The sequence below is a fragment of the Myotis myotis genome, unplaced genomic scaffold (assembly GCF_014108235.1).
Source record: "Myotis myotis isolate mMyoMyo1 unplaced genomic scaffold, mMyoMyo1.p scaffold_m19_p_6, whole genome shotgun sequence".
NCBI classification, from domain to species: Eukaryota; Metazoa; Chordata; class Mammalia; order Chiroptera; family Vespertilionidae; genus Myotis; species Myotis myotis.
In genome coordinates, this window is record NW_023416368.1 from 37058105 (window position 1) to 37080245 (window position 22141).

The following is a 22141-nucleotide window of genomic DNA, read 5'->3' on the forward strand; positions in this document are numbered from 1 at the left end:
CTAACAGCAAACTCAAATCCACCACCAGATGTTTGGCTGTGGACCTACAAAGAAGGGAGGTATACAGAGGCAGCAGCATCCTATAGACATCTTTACAGTCAACCTTTCATAGTCATACTTACCTGGATGTGCCTGGCTGCTCAGATCAGTTGGTGACTCCTGATTCTCCAACTCTTCTCATGGATCTTCCCCAGCTCCTCCTGATGTTATGAATTCAGATCCGTTATCCCATAACACTCCAGCACTGTTTGGCTGACTGAACCATGACAATTACCGGCACAAAAAATAAATGTTTCCAAGGAAGAAAACTTTAAGAAATGAAACCTGGAATTCGTTCTCTGCTCTGACTAGACTCAATGACATTAGTGACCCTTTTTCCAGTAAATGGGACACAGGTCATCCATGGCACAAAATGCCAACATGGTTATTTAAATTCTTACCTATTGTCATCTGGAGTGAAGTGCCTATCGAAAGCAAGTACCTGCTGCATAAACTCTTTTTAATAGAAACAAAGAGACTAATGACTGTGGGGTTGATTCATTGCTCCTAAAAAGACTAGAGAAGTTAAAGGGAGAAATCAGGTTTAAAAGCCACAGTTCAAAGACTAAGCTGGGACCTAGAAAGCTTACACTGACTATCTTGAAATAAAACCTTTTCAGCTCTACGGCTCATGTTCCACATCTATCATGTCTTCTAAATCCATATCCAGATCAAATCCCAGAAGATTTAAGGGGGGCAGACAAAAAGTGTGACTTCTCAAGTGGTACCATACCTATCAAAGGAAATGCAGGATTTCACTAATTCATATTTACTGAAACCCAAAGTACGTGTTTCAGGGGTGCTTCTTAAGAGGGTTATGTTAGGATGGAAAGCATACAATGTTGAATTAGCCTAAATGTTTTTGACATGGGTTCACTAAGTAGAGATTCTAGAAAGTATTAGTTGATGTGGCTGGGAGTAATTCTAACAATTTATCTGAAAACTGAACCCAATGGTTGTCTATACTGAATGAAGTTGAGAAGCTAAAACATACTTGCTATAAGGTACTACAGAGGGAGGTATACAAATGTTTAGGGAGATTGGTTTTAATATGATAGATGTGTTCACTCACCTGTTCCATATGTCCCCTCAGTGTTCCATCTAGAAGGCACTCCCTTCACTAAGGCTTTGAAAAATTCATTGCTGAAGGCAGCATTGGAATCCCTAAAGAACTCTCAAGTGGCTAGTCTGCAAATGTCAGGAATGACGTTGGGAAATGCTGCCATTGAACCGGGCTTCCTGAATTTAATGAGAATATGGAATACCATAAAGGCAGGAACCAAATGACTGAATTTCACCGCCAAAGACCAGGAAAGCACAGTTACCATAAAGGGCAGTAGAGTTAAAGGGGTAGAGAGAATGGTTTGACCAGCAAAGATTTTTGGTATTGCCTAATTAATCATGGAGTCCTCGGACTGAAATAGATACACATTCTACTAAAGTCTTGTATTTGTATAAGCACTAAATTTCTAGTCTTAGTGAATAGAAATCTGATTTGACTCACCATAGCAGGGAATTGCATTTCTAGATCAAATTCCACATGAGAGCAGGTTCACAGATCCAGAATTCCTTGAATGAAGGGGAGGCCAGATCCTTTGGGGAAAGATTTTGTTACACTGTCCAAAACCCATATTGTTAATCTACCTTCTAGTCTTTCCTGATGGGAACTACATATTGGGGAAAGGAAAATAATCTGACTTTTTGATGATTCCTGGATTCTTGGTGACACTACATTGCCACTGCAGTCCCACAGTCAGAGAAAAAGCTTATGGAAGTCAGATAACTGGATCAAGCTTGGCTTAAATCTGTCTCATAGTGGACCCAAGAGTCCCTGAGCCTACCCCATGGTAACTTCCCTAATTCTGGAAGGTCTATTTGAAACAGACATACTCAAAAGACTTCGAGTGGTGAGCACCATATAGTACACAGATGTCGTATTATAAAATTGTACACCTGAAATTTATATAATGTTATTAACCAATGTTATTTCAACAAATTTAATTAAAAAAACATAAACTGGCAAAACCCCATCTTCCCCTTTTTGATGCCATGATCTGTGTGGCATGAGGGCTTTCATGGTAGTAATGCCAATGGAAGCACCAGACATAAAGAAGACATGATACCTACACATGCAGAGCGTTGTATTACAGGTGAGGGGCCCCATTTAGGGACTGTGAAACTTCTATAATGAGAAATAAACACGTCTGCCCTTTGCTCCAAAGAGAGACACGAACTTTATCTTCCAAAGCTGTTCACCATACAAATATCCCTTAGAAGATATTCCAGAACAAAAGCAGACAGTGCCAAGACTTGTGGAAACATGAGAGACCTATGAAGAATTGCCTCCCAAAAGGAAATTTCACATATTTTATTGCAAAAAAAATCTAAGAAATCATGTGAATCATGTACAATATTTTCTCACAAGAAAAAATTTAAGCTGTTTTTTTTTTAACGTTTCACAGAATTGTAAAACTTTTTAATTTTTATACAGAAAAAACACAATGAAACTACCACAATATTATCAGCTTTTAGTCTTTCCTTGTTTCTAGGGAAAAGGCTGAAAAATATTTAGTAAGTTTTCTCATGATTTGTGAGGCTTAAGTACCTACTATATTCTTTTAAAATCTGCTAAAAAAAAAAAAAATACAAGGAAATGGGTGGATCAATGCTTTCTTTCTTCAAAATATTTAAAAAAGCTAAAATCTAATGACAACATGTTAAAAATAATACACATTTTTGTAGGGTGTTACCATTTCCATAACGGTTTCTCTACACTATATCGACAGTGCAATGATGATTCAGTGTAAATCATTAATTACAGTGTTTCATTGTTACAATACTTGTGTTCAAGTACATGTTCGTGAACATGATCAAAGTCTCTATTTTGATTTTTTCTTTTCCATTATTAAAATAAGGATATAATTACAGTAGAATTTTTCCTATAGATGTCTCTAAGTCTGAACCAAATTCATAATACATTCTCTAAAACCTGCTCAACACTATGAGGTTTGTTATGTTGACACATCTCCTTCAGAGTACAGAAAATGGGCTAATTCTGTATTAGGACACCAAGACACAAAAATAATTTCCCCCATAGATAGCTAAACTATTATGCTAAATTAGTAGTATACATTATGCATAACTCAATGGTATTGGTGTGGAGAGAGTAGCACCTTAGAGCCAGCCCTAACTTAAAAAACATTTTTTTAAGCCTACCAATCTTAATTTTCTTTTTCTGGTAACTGGATTCAACTTATTCATAAAAAATGACTTATGAAGCCCTATAGTATAAATCACAATGTTTGTATTACCAAAATAAGCACCATATTGATGTTAGGCAGGCCCCAAAATAAATTAATTTGATTAAATTATATGTAATCTGATAATATTTGGTCTGAAAAACATGCTAGTGTGTGTGTCTATAAATAATGTAATTGCAAAGAGCTGTGAGCCAGCCAGCCTGCTAGAGGTCAACTCTTTTGCTGCAGCTTTTGGGCATAGAAGTCCCTGCACGTCTCACAGCAGCGCTGATACCACCGCATGTCCTGACACAGGTTCTTCTCGCGTATCACTCGGCAGTACACAGGCCATTGATCTCCTAGGCACTTGAAAGTCAGAGCAGCTGTGAAGCAGAACACAGGAAACTCAATACAGGTAGATATTCCAGGTGTCATGAGTAGAAGTAAACAGCAATCATGTAAATGGGGATTTTGTCCACTGACTCATTTATACTCCCTGTGGAACTTAAAACACAGAGCTATGCACACACAAACACACACACATACACACCCTGAAATAAAGGAGTAAAGTGAATGAATAATGCTTTCACAGATATTCCCAAATTCAATGAATTGTCCTGTAAATGGCTTTTAAGGATCAATTTTACGGTTTTCATTTACGTTTCTTTTGGATTTTTAGTTGGGAAGATTAAAAACACAAATAAATGTGCTCAATATATCTACCTTTATGGGAATGAAATTTAATAAGTATTGTTATAGGTCAGTTTGCAAAGAAATAGCAAAACAAAAATATGCTCGCACATTTTATTTTATTCTTTCCTCTTTTTTTATATTTCCATTACAGTTCACACTCAATATCATTTCAGATGCACAGCAAAGTGCTTAGAAAATCATGCACTTTTCAGAGTGGTCCCCCCTCTTCTTCAAGCACCCAGCTGACCCCATACATAGCTATGATATTATTGAATATGTTCCCCATGTTGCAGTTTATATCTATGTGGCTATTCTGTAACTACCAATTTGTTCTGCTTAATCCCTTTACCTTTTTCATCCAGTTCCCCAAACCCCCGCCCTCTGCCAACTGTGAGTCTGTTCTCTGTATCTACAGTATGAGTCTTTCTATTTTGTTTGTGGGATAGTGATTTAATGCACCTTTAACATCAAAGCCATTTATCATGTGACTGAAATTTATAGCATTCAAGTATTTAAAATGGGAATTCGATACAAAAAAATTGGTCATGTAAATTTAGGCTCAGGTTTTCTGAAGAAATAGTGTGTTCTGGCATGCATAATAAAAGTCAGTCCTGCTACAATTCTTTCTTTTGCCACTATTCTGATATAATTCATTATTTTACACTTAGAAACCTTAGATTTACCGATCACTGTGCTTCTGTGTTTAGGGGTACACTGTCAAGAAATAATAAACAAAACAATGCAATTCTAATTAAATTCTTCTTTGAGGTCATTATTTTTTGCCACATACTTCAAGAAGAACTCCAAGTAATTGCTGGAGAAAGGGATTATGTTGTTTGAAATACATGGATTTAGCTGCATTTGCTCTAGTCTTAATTCTCCTTGAACTGATTATTTCTTAGAAATGTTAATTATTTGGCTCAAAAAAGAGCATTTTTTTTTTTGAAGAACCAAACTTTTCCATTTGATTGAATCTATGCCTGGAAGAGTATCTATAAGAATTTACGATTAAATTGTTTTCCTGAAGATTATGTGCACAGATCAAAACGGAAGGTGTTAAACATAGACTAACCCAATAACAGCCAAGCAGCAGTGCTGGTAAAAGCCACTAATTGCCACAGACATAAAGGCTAACTCGTTCATGAATATTTGTTATGCAAGTGCAGGCTATATTTAATTAAAATACATACCCTACTTCTTCATGATGGCTGATTAAATGACAGGTATTGAGAATACACATGAAAGCATTTTACAACATAAAAGTCATTGGAATCAATGTTACTAGTAGCTATTTGTATGTCATATTATGTCCTTAAGTATGAACAAAATTGTACCTTTTGCTGAGTGATATAGATCCAATGTACCCATTTGTCTTGAAAGTCATTTTTTACTCTAAGTTTCTCCAAAGGATAATTTGTACCCAGGATCACAAGGAAGGATACTGACAGTGGAGAGATCTAAGGTATATACTACAAGTACCTTTCAACTAGACCAGCGGTTCTCAACCTGTGGGTTGCAACCCCTTTGGGGGTCGAACGAACCCTTTCACAGGGGTCACCTAAGGCCATTGGAAAACACATATATAATTATATATTGTTTTTGTGATTAATCACTATGCTTTAATTATGTTCTATTTGTAACAATGAAATTGGGGGTCGCCACAACATGAGGAACTGTATTAAAGGGTCACGGCATTAGGAAGGTTGAGAACCACTGAACTAGATACTGCCTTAATTGATAGTTCTGCCAGGAGACTGGTCAGAACCCAAAATACAGTTATACCCTTCAACCCTTTACATGATGAGCTTGGGTGGTATGACATTCATATTTCCAGGGTCTGGTTCTGAGTAGACAGCTTCAGGGATCAAAATAATTTATTTTTCACGATATTTTACCCACCTGGCCATCTGGATGAACCCACAGTAAAATAGAGTCAATTTAGTTAGGACCAAACTAATTAGTATCCATTTAAAACTAAGCTTTAAAGTGATGTGCAAAATAGAAGAAACCATGAGTATTTCCGTATTTCTCAAAACCATTCCCTTTTGGTCAGCTTACCCAGCCTGGGTGATGTTATGGTATTTACGTTAATCTTCTCATTGCAGGGCTGAAGGTGGCATGGCCTGTATGCTGCAGGCTTTTCTGAAGAAAAACATTCATTTCCATGTCGTCCTGTGACCTTGTGCATGCACTGGATAACACGGGACTGCATTCCTTTGCCACAGGTAATTGAGCACTGGGAGAGAGATAGAAGGCTTGTTTAAAGTCCTTTTTGCTGTTTCTCTCTTCTAGGCTGTGAGCCACCTTCTCCCCGTATTTCTTAAAATTGAACATGAGCCACAACCTCCAGAGTTGATGCAAAACATGGGTTAGAAACGGTGATGCTCATACTTGGGTACAATGTTTTCTGCGCCCTCTGGCTGACCTCAGGCAGAGCTCAGGGCGATGCAGGACAAAGGCGAGTAAAGAAAGCCCGAGAGTATCAGTGGGCAAGGAATAGGATGACTAATACCAGACATGCACTTGGGCAGACAGTTTTTAAAGTTCTGTCTAGTTTGCGACAACATTTTGATTTGCTATTTTTCAATTTAGTCATTGATCTCAAGAGTTAGCCTACGCCCAGCTGTGGAGCTGGATGCCTGTTGCAGTCTTTGTCTCCTCATCTACTCTTTTGCTCTGGCCTTAAAGTCTTGATCAACAGTTTCAATATGGCTTCTCAACCTGGCATATGAGGGAAATAGCTGCTATTTCTTGGCAGATGACACAATATCCAATACTATGCTAATAAAAATATTTGATAATCGGATTTTTCTAATAAAATACTCTTTCAATGGATTCCTTGTATTTCATAACTGTAGTTTGTCTTCATTTGTAAGATATTTTGCAAAGAAAAATGTATTTGATGTACAATGGTCTTTTATTAGGGAAGTCTCTTGGGTCCTCATGTATCCCCAGATTTGATTTGTTACACAAATAAGCTGGTGCTTACTTGACTGAGAGAATAAAGTGATTTTATGGTATCACAATTACATGAGAGGGAATATGCTTGCGTTTCTGAAAATAATTACTTATTTTACTAGTCATCTTACCCATATTGATCTTTAGCCAAATGATCTTAGTATATTCTCATTGAAAACTGGTAAATACTTTCTGATTGCCCCTTTTAGATATACAGGCATAAGGTTTTAATGTATTTTTTTCCCTTTGTGCTTTACCAAGTCATTATTAGGACTGCACTCTCTTTGCTATCAATTCTTCCTTTACATTGTTACGGGTCCCAGCTCTTCTTTTCATTTGCACAAGAAGCATACTACACAAACCCTATTCACCTCAAGCCTAGTCTACTAATGTTCGTTTTGTCTTTAGTCCCCAGTCTTCCAATCAATCCCACTTGTTAATACTGAATATATATTCTTCCAAAATTGCTTTACATATATAATCTCATCAGACAAAAATCTTTGATTACTGAGTCACTGCCTACAAGGTAAAGCCCAGTATCCCAGAATCTCCAGGTTGGTGTTTATCTATCTCCTCAGCTTTATTTTCCACACTTCACTTAGGAATCATTTGCTCTATTATAGATTAACTAGAGGTCCGGTGCACGAATTCATGCATGGGTGGGGTCCTTCGGCCTGGCAGGTGATCGAGGCCTATCGGGGGGCCAACTGGCTTTGGGGAGGAACCTGGGGAAGTTGGCCGGCCGACCCCCCAATCGGGGCCTATTGGGAAGGCCGCCCGGCAGGGGGGAGGGACTGCAAGAGGTTAGCCAGCTGGGGGAGAGGCCACGGGAAGTTGGCTGTGGGAGCACACTGACCACCAGGGGGCAGCTCCTGCATTGAGCGTCTGCCCTCTGGTAGTCAGTGCACATCATAGCGACTGGTCGACCAATCGTTCTGGTCATTCTGGTCGTTCAGTCGTAACAGTCACTTAGGCTTTTATATATATAGATCATGCCCATGCATTTTCTATTCCCACATCTATAATTGTATCCATAGTATTACTCTTTTCCAAATGTCTGGCTGCTTTTCAAATCACAATCTATTAAGTGTTCCACAATTACCCCAACAATTTACACATATTTATGGTTTATTTTTCTTGTTAACTTTACAATCTGAATGTTTCCAGTTCAGTTTAAGCTTTACTATAATTTAAAACTATTGTAAGAGGAGCAACTACTTAAAATGGTCTTTCTTCCTTAAAAGCTTCTTAATACCACTCATAAAATTGATATATTTATATAAATGAAGATATTATGTTTCTTAGAAAAATATCTTCAAGAAAATTCAAAATAGTTAAACTAAAAACTTTTAAGGGGTTAAGTTAATATGGGAAAATATCATTCTAGTATCTATTCCTAAAATTTATGTAGATCTTGAAATATTTGAGAAAATACTAATAATAGAGCTTCATAACAGATGAACTCATTCTGATCAGTAGAGGAAGTTCGCAATCATGTCACTGAAGCCCAGGAATCAGTCACAGGGTATTCCCAAAACTTTTGATTAATTTAATATCAACTCCATAGGACATGAACAAACCAAACATGTCATTTTTCAGAATTATAAAAAATTCAATAAAGTAATAGAATAAATAATTTTAGCAGATAATGGCTGAATAGTCTTTCATAAAAATCTGAAAAACTAGAGAAAAAAATGTTAGTTGTATTCCTTTTGCAAGTTAAATTTTGTAACTTGTATATGGGAATGACCCAGAAATAAAAATAGCATCCAGGAAATAATAAAAGTTCTAGAATTCATTTCACTAAAACAGACTCATTTTGCCTTTGAAAGATTTAGGATAAGTTTTATTATAAAACTAGAGGCCCAGTGCATGAAATTCGTGCCCAGGGGGTGGGGATGTGTGTCCCTCAGCCCAGCCTGTACCCTCTCCAATCTGGGATCCACTGGGATCGGGCCTAAATGGGCAGTCGGATATCCCTCTCACAATCCAGGATTGCTGGCTCCCAACCGCTCGCCTGCCTGCCTGGCTGACTGCCCCTAACTGCTTCTGCCTGTCAGCCTGATCACCCCCTAACCACTCCCCTGCCAGCCTGATCGCTGCCTAACTGCTCCCCTGCCGGCCCAATTGCCCCTAACTGGCCTCCCCTGCTGGCCTGGTCACCCCTAACTATTCTCCCCTGCCAGCCTGATCGATGCCTAACTGCTCCCCTGCTGGCCTGATTGCCCCTAACTGCCCTCCCCTGCAGACCTGGTCACCATTAACTGCCCTCCCTTGCAGGCCTGGTCACCCCCAAGTGCCCTCCCCTGCAGGCCTGGTAACACCAACTGCCCTTCCCTGCAGGGCTGGTCACCCTTAACTTCTCTCCCCTGCAGACCTGGCCCCCCACCCCCCAAATGTCCTCCCCTGCAGGCCTGGTCACCCTTAAATGCCCTCCCTTTCAGGCCTGGTCCCTCGCAACTGCCCTCCCCTGCTGGCCTGATCACCCACAACTGCCCTCCCCTGCCGGCCATCTTGTGTCCACAGGGGGGTGGCATATTTGACCACATGGGGCGGCCATCTTGTGTGTTAGAGTGATGGTCAATTTGCATATTATCTATTTATTATATAGGACTAGAGGCCCGGTGCACAAAAATTTGTGCACTTGGGGTGGGGGGTGTCCCTCAGCCCATCCTATGCCCTCTCGCAGTCTGGGACCCCTCAGGAGATGACCACCTGCTGGCTTACGCCTGCTCCCCAGGGGATTGGGCCTAAGCTGGCAATCAGATATCCCGCTGGCAGCCCAGGAGCCCTCGGGGGATGGCCACTTGCCAGCGGGGAGCAGGCCTAAGCTGCAGTCAGACATCTTTAGCACTGCTGAGGAGGCGGGAGAGGCTCCCACCACCACCGCTGTACTGGCAGCCATCAGCCTGGCTTTTGGCTGAGCAGAGCTCCCCCGGTGGAAGCACACTGACCAAGGGGCAACTCCTGCATTGAGTGTCTGCCCCCTGGTGGTCAGTGTGTGTCATAGTGACCAGTCATTCCCAGTCATTCTGCTGTTAGGGTCAGTTTGCATATTACCCTTTTATTATATAGGATAGAGGCCTGGTGCATGGGTGGGGGCCGGCTGGTTTGCCCTAAAGGGTGTCCCAATCAGGGTGGGGGGGGGGGGGTCCCACTGGGGTGCCTGGCCAGCCTGGGTGAGGGGCTGATGGCTGTTTGCAGGCTGGTCACACCCCCTTCAGGGTGGGGGTCCCGGGTGCCTGGCCAGCCTGGGTGAGGGGCTGATGGCTGTTTGCAGCTGGTCACACTCCCTTCAGGGTGGGGGTCCCCACTGGGGTGCCTGGCCAGCCTGGGTGAGGGGCTGATGGCTGTTTGCAGGCTGGCCAAGCCCCCAGCTCCGTGGCTGCTGGCTGCCATCTTGGTTGGGTTAATTTGCATATAGTCACTCTGATTGGCTGGTGGGTGTGGCTTAAGGTGTAGTAAAGGCATGGTCAATTTGCATGTTTGTCTTTTATTAGTATAGATACTAGAAGCCCAGTGCATGAAATTCATGCAAGGGTAGGGTCCCTAGCCTGGCCAGCAATCAGGGCCAATCAGGGCCTTCCTTCCCCTGGTTGCCAGCTGCCAGCCGGGGCCTTCCTTCATTCTGTGCTGCCCCCCTGGTGGTCACTGCACGTCATAGCGAGAAGTCGAACTCCCGGTCGGTCAAACTCCCGAGGGGACAATTTGCATATTAGCCTTTTATTATATTGGATGGAATTAAATAGTCTAATAGCCTTAGAAAGTAATTCTCATTATAATAATTTCATAATAAAATATCAACCTCTTACTAGTAATTATTTTCTTTATAACACATTTTAGTAAAAAATTTATTACAAATGTGTGGAAAATGAACAGATATTTCAGTTCACTGAAATTCTAAGGTATTTTCTAAATTAGTTCTTACTTTATTATAGAATATACTAAATAATTGAATATTTTGTCAAATCATATTACTATGATTAAAGACAGACATTAAAAGGAAAAGCCAAATTAATTCTGGCCTTGAAATGAGGAGACCTGGGCTCCAATATTGCCACTAGCAACTAATTCACCTGGAACTTTTTTTTCTTTTTGGTAATCAAGGCATTGGAGTAGATCATAGCTATAATTTCAGGCCTAAATTACTATGAAAGTAAAAATTCCAAATTTTATTAAAAATTATTGTAGTCTGGCAATTTTTAAGTGGTGAAGCTGTGAAACAGTAAGGACTCTAGTTTCATTATCTGATTATTCACTGCACCACCCAACAATGGTATGACAGAAATTCTTCTCAGTAAAGTCTCAAAATATAATTTGCTTGACTGTCTTAGAATATCCAATCATTTACTGGCTTTCTAAACATTTATACATCACCCATTGTGTTCAGGATCCCATGCAGGAAATATAAACAGCAGAAGTTATTAATACTGTGGAGCTGGTACTTTATTCCATACTCTTTGTTACAAAACCTAATGATATAAAATAACACTATAGACTTTCACTAAGTCCAAAATGCTAAAATGTCAACATTAATTTGCCAGCAACCGGTAAACAAACACAGGGTTATCAGATAACTTGCCAATAATCTTTCTTTTACAAGGAACATTTCCTGACAAGAGTATTTTTTAAAAAGAGAATTGGATTGCCTGACAAATATTCTATTCCCCAAACAGTTTACTATCCATCACCTTGAAAGACCTTGAAACAAAACATCCTATTAATCAATTTCATGAACTAGAAGCCTTTAATTCTGAACAGCAAACACAGTCTTGATGTCCCAGCTTCTCTAGAGTAAAAAGGAGACAGTAATCTTTAAAACAAATTTAGAACAGCTTAGAAAATGGCTGTCATGATTTTGGAGTTAAAAATAGTGTTTTGACAGAGACAACATAGCACAAGGAAAACGTATATTGGCCATCTCTCTTTCCCACCAAAAACTGAGCCCCGAAATCTTTGAAAATGAAGTTTGTTTTACTGACTTAGTGATAGTCGTTATTTCAATCTTCCTGAGAAACTGTGGCCTTCCCCGCACTTGGGTTCACATGACTAATGTTTTTAGATAATATTGCTATGGCTTTCTCCTAAAATACATCCTTCCTTGACATGGGACATTAGTGACAATTTCTAAGATTGTATTAAATTATGTCTATACTATAGCTTGCATGCCAAACACTAACCAAGAAAAGGAAACTTTCTCAATAATTCAAACAGTTGGGACTATTAAAAGATTAGCGAAATATAGTCAATGAAAACCACGAATACAAATGGCAGCAAACCAATAAGAAGAAGGCTTTATCCTCTTTCAAAATACATTATAGAACTTTATAATCATAATCATTATCTAAATCCTCATTTTCCTCCTGTCATTCTTATGCCAGGTGATAAGAGCTGACTGACTTCGTTTTACCTAAGAAAATTCCATCTAAATAAGCTGTGAGGGAAATATCTGGGGACATATAAGCAATGCCCAAGTTGGTGGAAGTGTACAGCAGACCTTTAACTCAGATATTTAGAGTTTTCTAAAAATGGCCAAGGATGATCTGGTGATAGATAGAGATGTGAACTCTTAGAAAGTTTTATTGACTAAATTAGATGGGAGCCCTGAGGGGACAGGGCTTGGCAGTTCTGGTAAAGACAATGGAAGATTCCAGAATGACTTGGCAAATTTATGGATTGGCCTAAACGCAAACAAATGAGGGAAAATAAAAAGTGTAGAAAAAACACACACTAAAAAATTCTTAACCAATTCTTAACTGTGGCATTATCAGAGAAACAAAGGAATTAAACGAACTCTAAATGGCTATGATGTCCATCTAATGGACAAGCCAAAGAGTGGAATCCTTTCTTCCATCACAAAGGATAGACAGGTGGTGAGACACTGCCCAACAGTAAATTGAAGAAAGAAACTGACCATGAAAATTTTATTCCTGACACAGCATTATTTATAGCACTGATAGACAGTGTTATTAAGACCTTGGTGTAATACTTTGGAAAATATGTAAATATCTTATAGAAGGAGTTCAAGGAAACGTCATTTATCCTGAGACATTTTATTGAAGTTATTATTTCAGTAAGTTCAAGGGCAGTGAGTGTGTGCTGTCGAATAACTGTGGTCCAATGAAATTACTTAAGTTTTCAAGTCTAATCAGATGCATTGAGGATAATTAGGTCTTATTAGCACAATAAATTTTTTGATGGATCAAATACTATATACATAATATGAATATATTCTGTTGCTAAATTTCTATTTTACATAGAAATATTCCTTTTATGATATATCTGAATTTATCAAAAATCTGCATCATTTAAAAATAGTGTGTATTGTTCCTATGAATACCACTATGCCTACTGACATAAATCCACTAAATACTAACAAATTCTGTGTTCCATAGGTTCTTATGTCAAGTAAATTTATTCCACATACATGACTTTGAACATGGAGTTAAAAAAGATTTCCACATCTAGTCCTAAGTATTGGGATTCTTATGGTAAAATGCCAAACTTTAAAATTATTGGTTAAATGAGTTTCTACCTTTCCTTTCAGGACTTCAGAATAGTCATGTAGACACTGTTTTGGTGCTGGTTAGTTATTTGTTACTCTGAATATTGACATAACTTAGTTTTGGGAACCAAATGGGACATGATAGTATAATAACTTCATAGACTTAGGTTAAATAATCAACTAGTTTGCCAATGAGTTTACAGAATTATTAATCTGTATATGTTAAATTCTAATGTTAAACTGTGAAACTCTTCAAGTTGTAAATTTTGTAAAACGTCCTCTAAACATTATAAACCAAAGAGGCAGAAAACCCAATAGTAAAAATGCATACTACTATAAGTTACTTACTTTGAGTTTTGTTGGTTAACAAATATAACTAAACTAGCACTGGTCTGATTTTGAATTCCTTGAAAGAAAACCAAATTTCAGTGTATTTAGGGGTTAAAAATAATAATTCCCACACTTGGCCAGCACAAAGATTACCCGAGATTCCTTCCTTCTGGACTGTGCCAAAGATATATATTTTGGAGAGAATGTGTATTCTCCAGGCCAACAGCTAAGGAAGGCTCTGTAATGCTTTACTTATTTCCAGCTGGCCTCGGTAAGAAATAGGAATTCCTAAATTAAGAGAAAATTGTCACTGGCAAAAAGCGTTCAAATTATTTTTTCTACCAATATAATATACAATCTTACAGGACCTGATATAACCTGTAATGTTAAGTGTCAAACTACAACAAGCTTAACAACACTGACTTGAATAATTTGTCTTTGGGAATAAGTGGATTATTTTAACAAGAGTTTTAACAAGAGTGAAGTAGCATTCACAGTGGAGAATGGATCTCATAAGGAAACTAAATGATGACTTCTACTGGAAATTATTAGTGCAGCATTCCTATTCATTTCTGTATATGTTTGGCAGTTCCATCTTTCAACTTTTTAATAAAGTGAGTGTGAAACAAACATACTAAGGAACAAAAGTTAGGTTTGTTTTTATGATTTGCTATTTATTTTGGTCAGTGTTTCAGCATCTTTTTAAAGTAGTTTATCTGCCTTATTTAACACATGGGTATTTGGGATTGAATCTATTCCTAGAGGTCAGACATTTGGAAAAAAATTTTTTTGCGTATGTGCTTAATTAATTCATCGTTTGGTTGTACAGTTCAAACTATTTTTGTTTCTTTAATGAAAACATTTGCATATAGTTATAACAAATCAAGAAAATGTGTGTGGCAAAATCAAGCAGATTACTTATGAATGATTAGCAGGGAAGTGAATATGTTATGAAAAGACTGTCAAAGTAACAAAAAATAAATTTTTTATATCAAAGTCCATATTGATCACTGCAATGATGAAAGAAAAAAAAACATGTTTTGCATTAAGAACTAATTAATAAGCACAAAGTCTTGGGCACATGTGCAATCCTGCCGGTGCTCAGACAATCAATCACAGGGGCCGCAGAGGTGAAAAAAAGATTATCAAGACGTTTCTATTTTAGTACTACCCTCCCAGGGAAACATCTTGCCACCAGAGAGAACTGCTGGGAACGACAGTGATTGAACTTCCTTTTCAAAGAACATACTTTCCAGGTCCAGCCCAACCATTCCCAGTCAAAAATGGATCCGATCCTACTGTGGCCACATTGCCGGAGTGTGTGCTTTTGTTTTGTTTTAATAAATAGAGTATTGATTTAAAATAGCACAGAGAGCATATATAACTACCTTTAAGTTATTCCAACCTGAAATAAATACTGTCTCTGCCAATTCACAAAGAACATTCCTCAGTGTGCTTTGCTTCCATCTACTGCTTTCCTTCCAGGTTAGATCATTGCTGTCTAACCTGCTGGCAGGTGTTCAGCCAAATGGACTCGCAAGAATGCAGAGGAAGTCTGCCAGCTCCCTTGAAGCTCAATGTCAAGCACACTTTTTTTGGCTTAAATAGCATGTTCTTCAAATAAGGGTGAATTTACTTTTTTTTTCCTTAAATCACATTTTTAAGTAGTTTGATTTTTCATACAGGAAAATGTCAGGGGAGTCATGTGTTTACATAAAATTATATTGGTTAGTTTAATTTTCCTGGAGAAAAAGAAGCTAGTTACTAATTCTTTTTGTAGGAAAATGCTGCTGTCATATAGTTGTAGTTGTTATAGAATTAGATGACAAAAAATAAAATAGATCAAAAGACATACATGCTTTGGTGCATCACACAGTTTTTGTTTGTTTGTTTAGCAGTCATTTACTCAATAAATATTGCTACACGTAGTACAATGCTCTGGTCACTCAGATTTGTGGGAAGGTTGAGACATTCTTAATAAAACAGCAACAATGTAAGGCAATAAATAATTCACTGAGAAAATGTAATATAGCCCTACTGGTGTGGCTCAGTGGTTGAGCGTGGACCTATGAACCAGGAGGTCATGGTTCAATTCCTGGTCAAGGTCCATGCCCAGGTTGCAGGCTTGATCCCCAGTGTGGGGCGTGCAGGAGGCAGCCAATCAATGTTCTCTCTCATCATTGATGTTCCTATCTCTCTGTCCCTCTCCTTTTCTCTCTGAAATCAATAAAAATATATTTTAAAAGAAAGAAAATGTAATATAGTCAATAAGTACAAATTATTTCTGCCGCTTTTTGGGGAAGCCCTTTAAAAAATTACGCACTTGAAGGATCTAGAGAGTTGGAAGAAACACAGTCCAGGCAAGAGGAAAATATAAACAAAGACAGGGAGACTGCAGGAGTCTACACTGCTCAGGCCTGAGCTTAGCAGACAACCTGAATTAATGAGGATGCGGAGACCAATTCAGTAGGCAGGTTAGGACTAGAGTATGGGAAGCTTTGCATGCCAAGCAAGTGTCTGGTAGGTGACAGTGCAGCCATGGGGAATTCTCTGCAAGTACTGGGCTCTAGAACAGAGTGAGGAAGTCATCCCTGTGAGTGAATGGATGTGAAAGAGGAGGAATATGTGGATAAGGGAACATATTAGAAATTTTTACTCTAGTCTTGGTGAAAAAATAAGGATAGTAGTATTATACTGGGGATAAAGAGCAACTGAGATTGGATAAAGATGTGAATATATATATATATATATATATATATATATATATATATATATATATATATATATATATATATATAGTACTTGGCCATAAAAAGAGAATGAAACCTTACCATCTGTGAATATATGGATGGACCTTGTGGGTATTATGCTAAGTGAAATGTCAGTCAGAGAAAGACAAATACCATATGATTTCACTTATATGTGGAATCTAAAGAACAAAATAAAAGAACAAACAAAACAGAAACAAACTCATAGATTCCGAGTACATTTTGATGGCTGCCAGATGGGAGAGTGGTTGGGAGGCTGGCTGAGAAAGGTGAAGGGGGTAAGAAGTACCAATTGGTAGTTACCGAACAGTCACGGGGGTGCACAGGACAGCCTAGGGAACACAGTCAGTAACACTGTGAAAACTACGTACGGTGCCAGGCGGGCGGTGGGCGCTTCGAGGTGACCCCTTCGTAAGTTATGTAAATGTCTGGTCATTCTGTTACGCACCTGACAGTAATATCGTATTGAATGTCAACTGTAATTGAAAAGCAAATAAACAAATAGCAACCGAGACAAAACCCTACCTGTGTATAGAAGAAAGGCTCAGGGCAGCTTCCAGTCTGGGTAAATGGGAAGATGATATCAACATTTTCCCAGAAAAAGGAAATTGGTTGTAGGAAACAAAATGAGACATTTTGTTTTAAATATTCCAAATGTCAGGAACGGTTGGAATGCCAATGGCACAGTCCTAACGCAGCTGAAGTTTACGGTGAGAATGGGCTTCTTTAACTCCCTCTGACTCAGTCCCCATCTCACTGAATGTTCTCAAAAGTACTTTCTTCTCTTGTTTCCCATGGTTTTCCTCCTGCTCCTTTGAGTACCCCTTTCTCCTGTTTTATGAGATTATTTAAAAGTATAAAAGCAATGAGCAGTTATTTTTCCAAATATCAATAGACTGATAGAAATAATTAGAAAATAATTCTATAATTGAAAACTACTTTTTTTCTAAAAAAAAATACTTTTGAATAGAAATAATAATTCATCTCAAAAATAATTTTCTAGATTATAGATAACTTCAGTTTGACTTCAATTTACAAATTTTCTCTAGTTTGAAAATAATATTTACCAAACTAGTCTTTGAAATCAGAATAATCTAATGCCAGCTTTCCCAAAGTGTATTACACTAAATAACAAACTAGCTACATGCTCTGCAAAAATCACCTTTGGTAAAAAGAAAAAAGAAAAGAGAAATACTATATTCTCCCTTCGAGACTTACTATGTACAGCAGAATGTTTGTAAAGTCCTACAGCAAAAACTATTTGTTTGTTTATTATCATTGCTTAATTACAGCATTTCTCATACATGGAAACCACATCCCAAGGAATGAGTTTTCTATGGGACATAATTTTGGGGATACAAGTCTCAAGAATTCGTAAATTATGAATTTAGTCTTATAAAAAGGATGACATTCTGGTTTCCGGTAGCTACCAGTTTTACTGATGCTAATGTCATGGAATGGTTTTGAGCAGACTGGGAAGACAATATATTTTTTTCATTATGGCACTTCTCATTTTATTCATTATTTTACTGTATTCTCTAGTTTCAGCCCATACTTAACATTTTCTATTTTTACGTCCTTGTAGGGTATTTAATTTGGTTATTTGCTATTGCTGCTAATTATTTCTCCAAAGTTGAATGAAATCCTTCCAACAACTGATTGAGCCTTCCTCTATTAACCTAAAAGAATTCGCTGAAAACCAGCAAGCTCTGCATCGCCTCAGATGCATGCTGGGACCGCCTGCAAATTGATTTTAATTGGCGGGGGGGAGGGGTGGTTAGCTGCCAGTATCGGGTCAGTCCAGACGTACAAGAATCCGTAGTCCTAAGATCCTAGCGTGATCCTGGGGCAACAAGAAATCCCTCCTTTGGGATTTTTGGATCTGGTTCTTTTCGTTCCCTTATAACTAATGCAAAAACACTAGGCCTCAGAGATGCATCATTAAAAACATGATATTATCTCGTCATTTAGTTTAAGATATTCTTGATTGCACTGATTAAGATGTTTCTTTAACTTTCCTTTAATGATTCCCTGAGTTTTCCTTCAGTGGAAAGAAATGGCCCTGGTGATTACCCATAATTTCCTACCAACTGTGATAAGTCACAATTACTACTGTCAATGTTAATTTTAAGGAGTGACAAGCTTCCGTATAGAAAATAGAAGGCGTATCACCAGGCCAGGACCGCTGTGAGATTTTGGAACAGCCTATTATAGCCTATTATCATATTCGAGCTTCAAATTCACATGATCTGTCTGTACAAATCCAAAATAACAAAGAGAGCAAGATAAAATAATTTTTTTAGCGATAGGTGAAAACGCGCAAACCAACCCAGTTACAGTGACTGCTGGCCAATCTGAATAAAGGTATGACAGGGTAATAAATCTTCTGTTTGTCTTTCTAGACTTGTTTGAAGTATGTCACTAAGGAATCTTTCATTGATTTGTTGTTTCTTTGATCTTGCACCTTCCTGTTGAATTGTTTTCATTTACTAATTATGCAATATGGGAACACTTTAAGATTGTAACATTTGATTACGCAAAGCCACCTTAAAGAAAGAGCATAATTTACTTAATTAATTTAAAATTCTATTTTTGAGCTTCTTTGAAAAATACAGTGCTAACTACTAAGGACACATTTTCCCATAGTTATTACAGGGTCCAAGGACAATATAATACACTAGGTGAATTTTAATAACATCTGTAGTATGTGTGGTAAGAAAATTATTTTTACCAGAAATAATACAAGTAGATGCAGGTTTTTCATGGTTTCAAAAATAAGCTATGAAGCAATCGATTTGTTTTATTTTGAGCCGCAGCATTGTTTTTCGGAAAAAAATAATTGCAGCATAACATTTTGAGATTTGTAACTACATAGAACTAGAAAATCTCCACTCAGAGAATGACTCAGAATAAGTAGAATTCCTATTAGCTTAAATGCAATTTATATCGTTAGGAAACACGTATTTAGTCTGATATTGCTCCCTTACTCATTAGAAAGAATTACCTTAGTTTTTGGGTTCCTCTTCTATCTAATTCCTCTCTCTATTCAAATGAATATACTGACTATAATTGTCGTTTCCTTCTGCAGCAAAAGTTAAAAATGACTTTTTTATACTGAAAGCTTTAAATATACTTTTTCTAAACAAAGATATATCATATCATCTATTTAATTAAATCACCCAAAATGATTTTTTGTGCTTTGAGCATCATTTTGTACTACATCATCACAAAAGACTCATAATCTCTTCTCAAAATAATCTATTAATATCATAATTTGATATGATACTATTTTTTTCGCAGAATTTTAAAGGACTAAATTAAATTCAAATTGTAGTGTATAAATTGAGAATAAGCCATGATTATCTGCAATACCAAGGTGTTTTGTTGTCCTTATAATTCACCTGAAAAAGTGTAAACCATTTGTTAATACTGCATAGAAAAGTTAACTCGCCAAAACCGGTTTGGCTCAGTGGATAGAGCGTTGGCCTGTGGACTGAAGGGTCCCAGGTTCGATTCCGGTCAAGGGCATGTACCTGGGTTGCAGGCACATCCCCAGTGGGGGATGTGCAGGAGGCAGCTGATCGATGTTTCTCTCTCATCGATGTTTCTAACTCTCTATCTCTCTCCCTTCCTCTCTGTAAAAAAATCAATAAAATATATTAAAAAAAGAAAAAGAAAAGTTAACTCTAAAAAGCTTCATGAAGGACTAAATTCTGTCTAACTGGTAGATAAAACAGTACTCTTTCATTTGCTCCTCTACTGGTTTCCAACAATGAAAACAAGAAAGTTGTAGAAGTTCAAATAAAGTCAGGCCAAGTAGAGGCAGAAAATATGGTATTTAATTGAACATAAAGAGGCTGTTATTTTTAAAGTCAGTATATATCTTTAAAGTCAGTATTCTATACTTTGGTCAGCTTAAAAGAGCAAATACAGACTTATACTGCCAGAGAACATATGGGTTGTATTCTGCTCTCCCAGGAAAGACCCTAAAGCCATATGTGCATCAGAGATACGGTCACAGTGTGGCACATAATTGTGTCAACGGTTAAGCCCAGCCAGAACAGAGCGAACACATAGTTTGTATCCTATTTTTGCCAACTCTCCAATCTCGATGAAATAAACATGAGTATTATTCAACTTATTACAGGGTTGAAATCAGAGGTAATGATTTTAGGACAGGAGATTTTTCTCTTTGAGTACACTTGGATCTAGATTTTTCCTTTGAAGCTGAGAGCAATTTTCCCACTGTTTACACACCACCAAATCATAAATGCCAGAAATCACACAGGCTGACACGCATGCAGTGAACACGGTGTGAGGCATAAGCCATATTCTTAGTAAGCCTTAACTGTTTAGCCCAAATTACCTTGGTCCAATAGTGGTCAATGAGTTTTACACAGTGAACCTGAGAGTCTATCTGTCTCTTACCTGATTCTCTACTAATATTACTGAAGCGGGGCTTTAGAGCTCGGCTTTCTGGACAGTCCATTGAATACTCCGGATTAAAGAATGCAAGGGTGAATTTTAAGTCCACTTAGGTGTATCAGCAGTTTAACAATGTTAGTAGAATTTGAGTGACACTAACCGCTTAACTGACCTCAGAAGAGCACAGAAATCCACTCCCACTGCACACATCTTACTGTTCTCCTTATCCCAGGGTCACAGCTGGTAAGAATAAGAGATCTATGTTTCCTCTGTCCATTAATATTTTAACCACTGAAATTGAAATATCACAGCATTATTCTTTTTCTCTGTAATTATTTTGAGATGGTCTTCATTTTAACACGATAGTGGTATCTTAGGCGTGAAAAAAGGAGGAGAGAAATCAATGAAGTTCACATGTAGCCACTGGCTTCAAGTTCTACTGCTGTTTGAATCTGTTATGCTGAGGCCTCTGATATAAATGAAGAAGGAGAAAATGGCTTTAGGGTAAAGAGCAGATTTATATTCACAGAAAGAGAAGAAAAATGCAACATACTGGATCTCCTAAATAAGCAAACAAAGAAACAAACAGTCCAACAAACAAAGGTAAGAAGTCATAGAACAGTAATGAATATATATTGTGGCTATTGATTTTGTTCCTCACAATGGCCATGTACTATAAGCTTGGTAGCAATTTGGTAACTCAACAAAATCAATTTAAAGTAATTCAATCCAAGTACATTTAAAAGTTTGATACACGTTTTGTTTTTTTTTAAAAAAAATAAAAATAAAAAAATAAAAGTTAGATACATGTAATTGTGGTAAAATTTTAATATATATATTTTTAGGCTTAGCATAAAAAACCAAAACTAATGTCTTCTATAATCTCTCCAGTTAATTTTGATCTTGCTTAAGATTTAACCAGAGTCCACATAATAGGCACATTTTAATCAACAGTTTATGTCATGAAAATAGGATTTGCTAGCCCTATTTCCATATGCTGCAATGGAGGAGCTTAGTTAGTTCTGTGTCATGATTTACAGTAAAACCTGGATCTTCTGGTTTTTTACAATTACAAATTTGTCTTTTGTAGTTAACATTTATCACTTAAAAATATTTCTACTAATAAAGTTGGGAAAAGGTCACTCATATATTCTAGTGGTTTTGAAATTTTTCCTTAGTTTAGA

At 37.6% G+C, this 22141-nt stretch overlaps 1 protein-coding gene across 1 annotated transcript in view; it reads right to left on the reverse strand.

The window, feature by feature from the left end:
• Nucleotides 1–3326: 3326 nt before the first annotated feature.
• Nucleotides 3327–22141, reverse strand: part of ADAMTS19 (ADAM metallopeptidase with thrombospondin type 1 motif 19) — a 213363-nt gene continuing 194548 nt past the window's right edge. The window contains exons 22-23 of the mRNA XM_036315582.1: nucleotides 6030–6207; nucleotides 3327–3661 (exon numbers count right to left, since the gene is read on the reverse strand). Coding sequence (XP_036171475.1) covers nucleotides 3510–3661; nucleotides 6030–6207 — 330 coding nt within the window. The 3' untranslated portion in view covers nucleotides 3327–3509. The remainder of the gene's footprint in view (nucleotides 3662–6029; nucleotides 6208–22141) is intronic.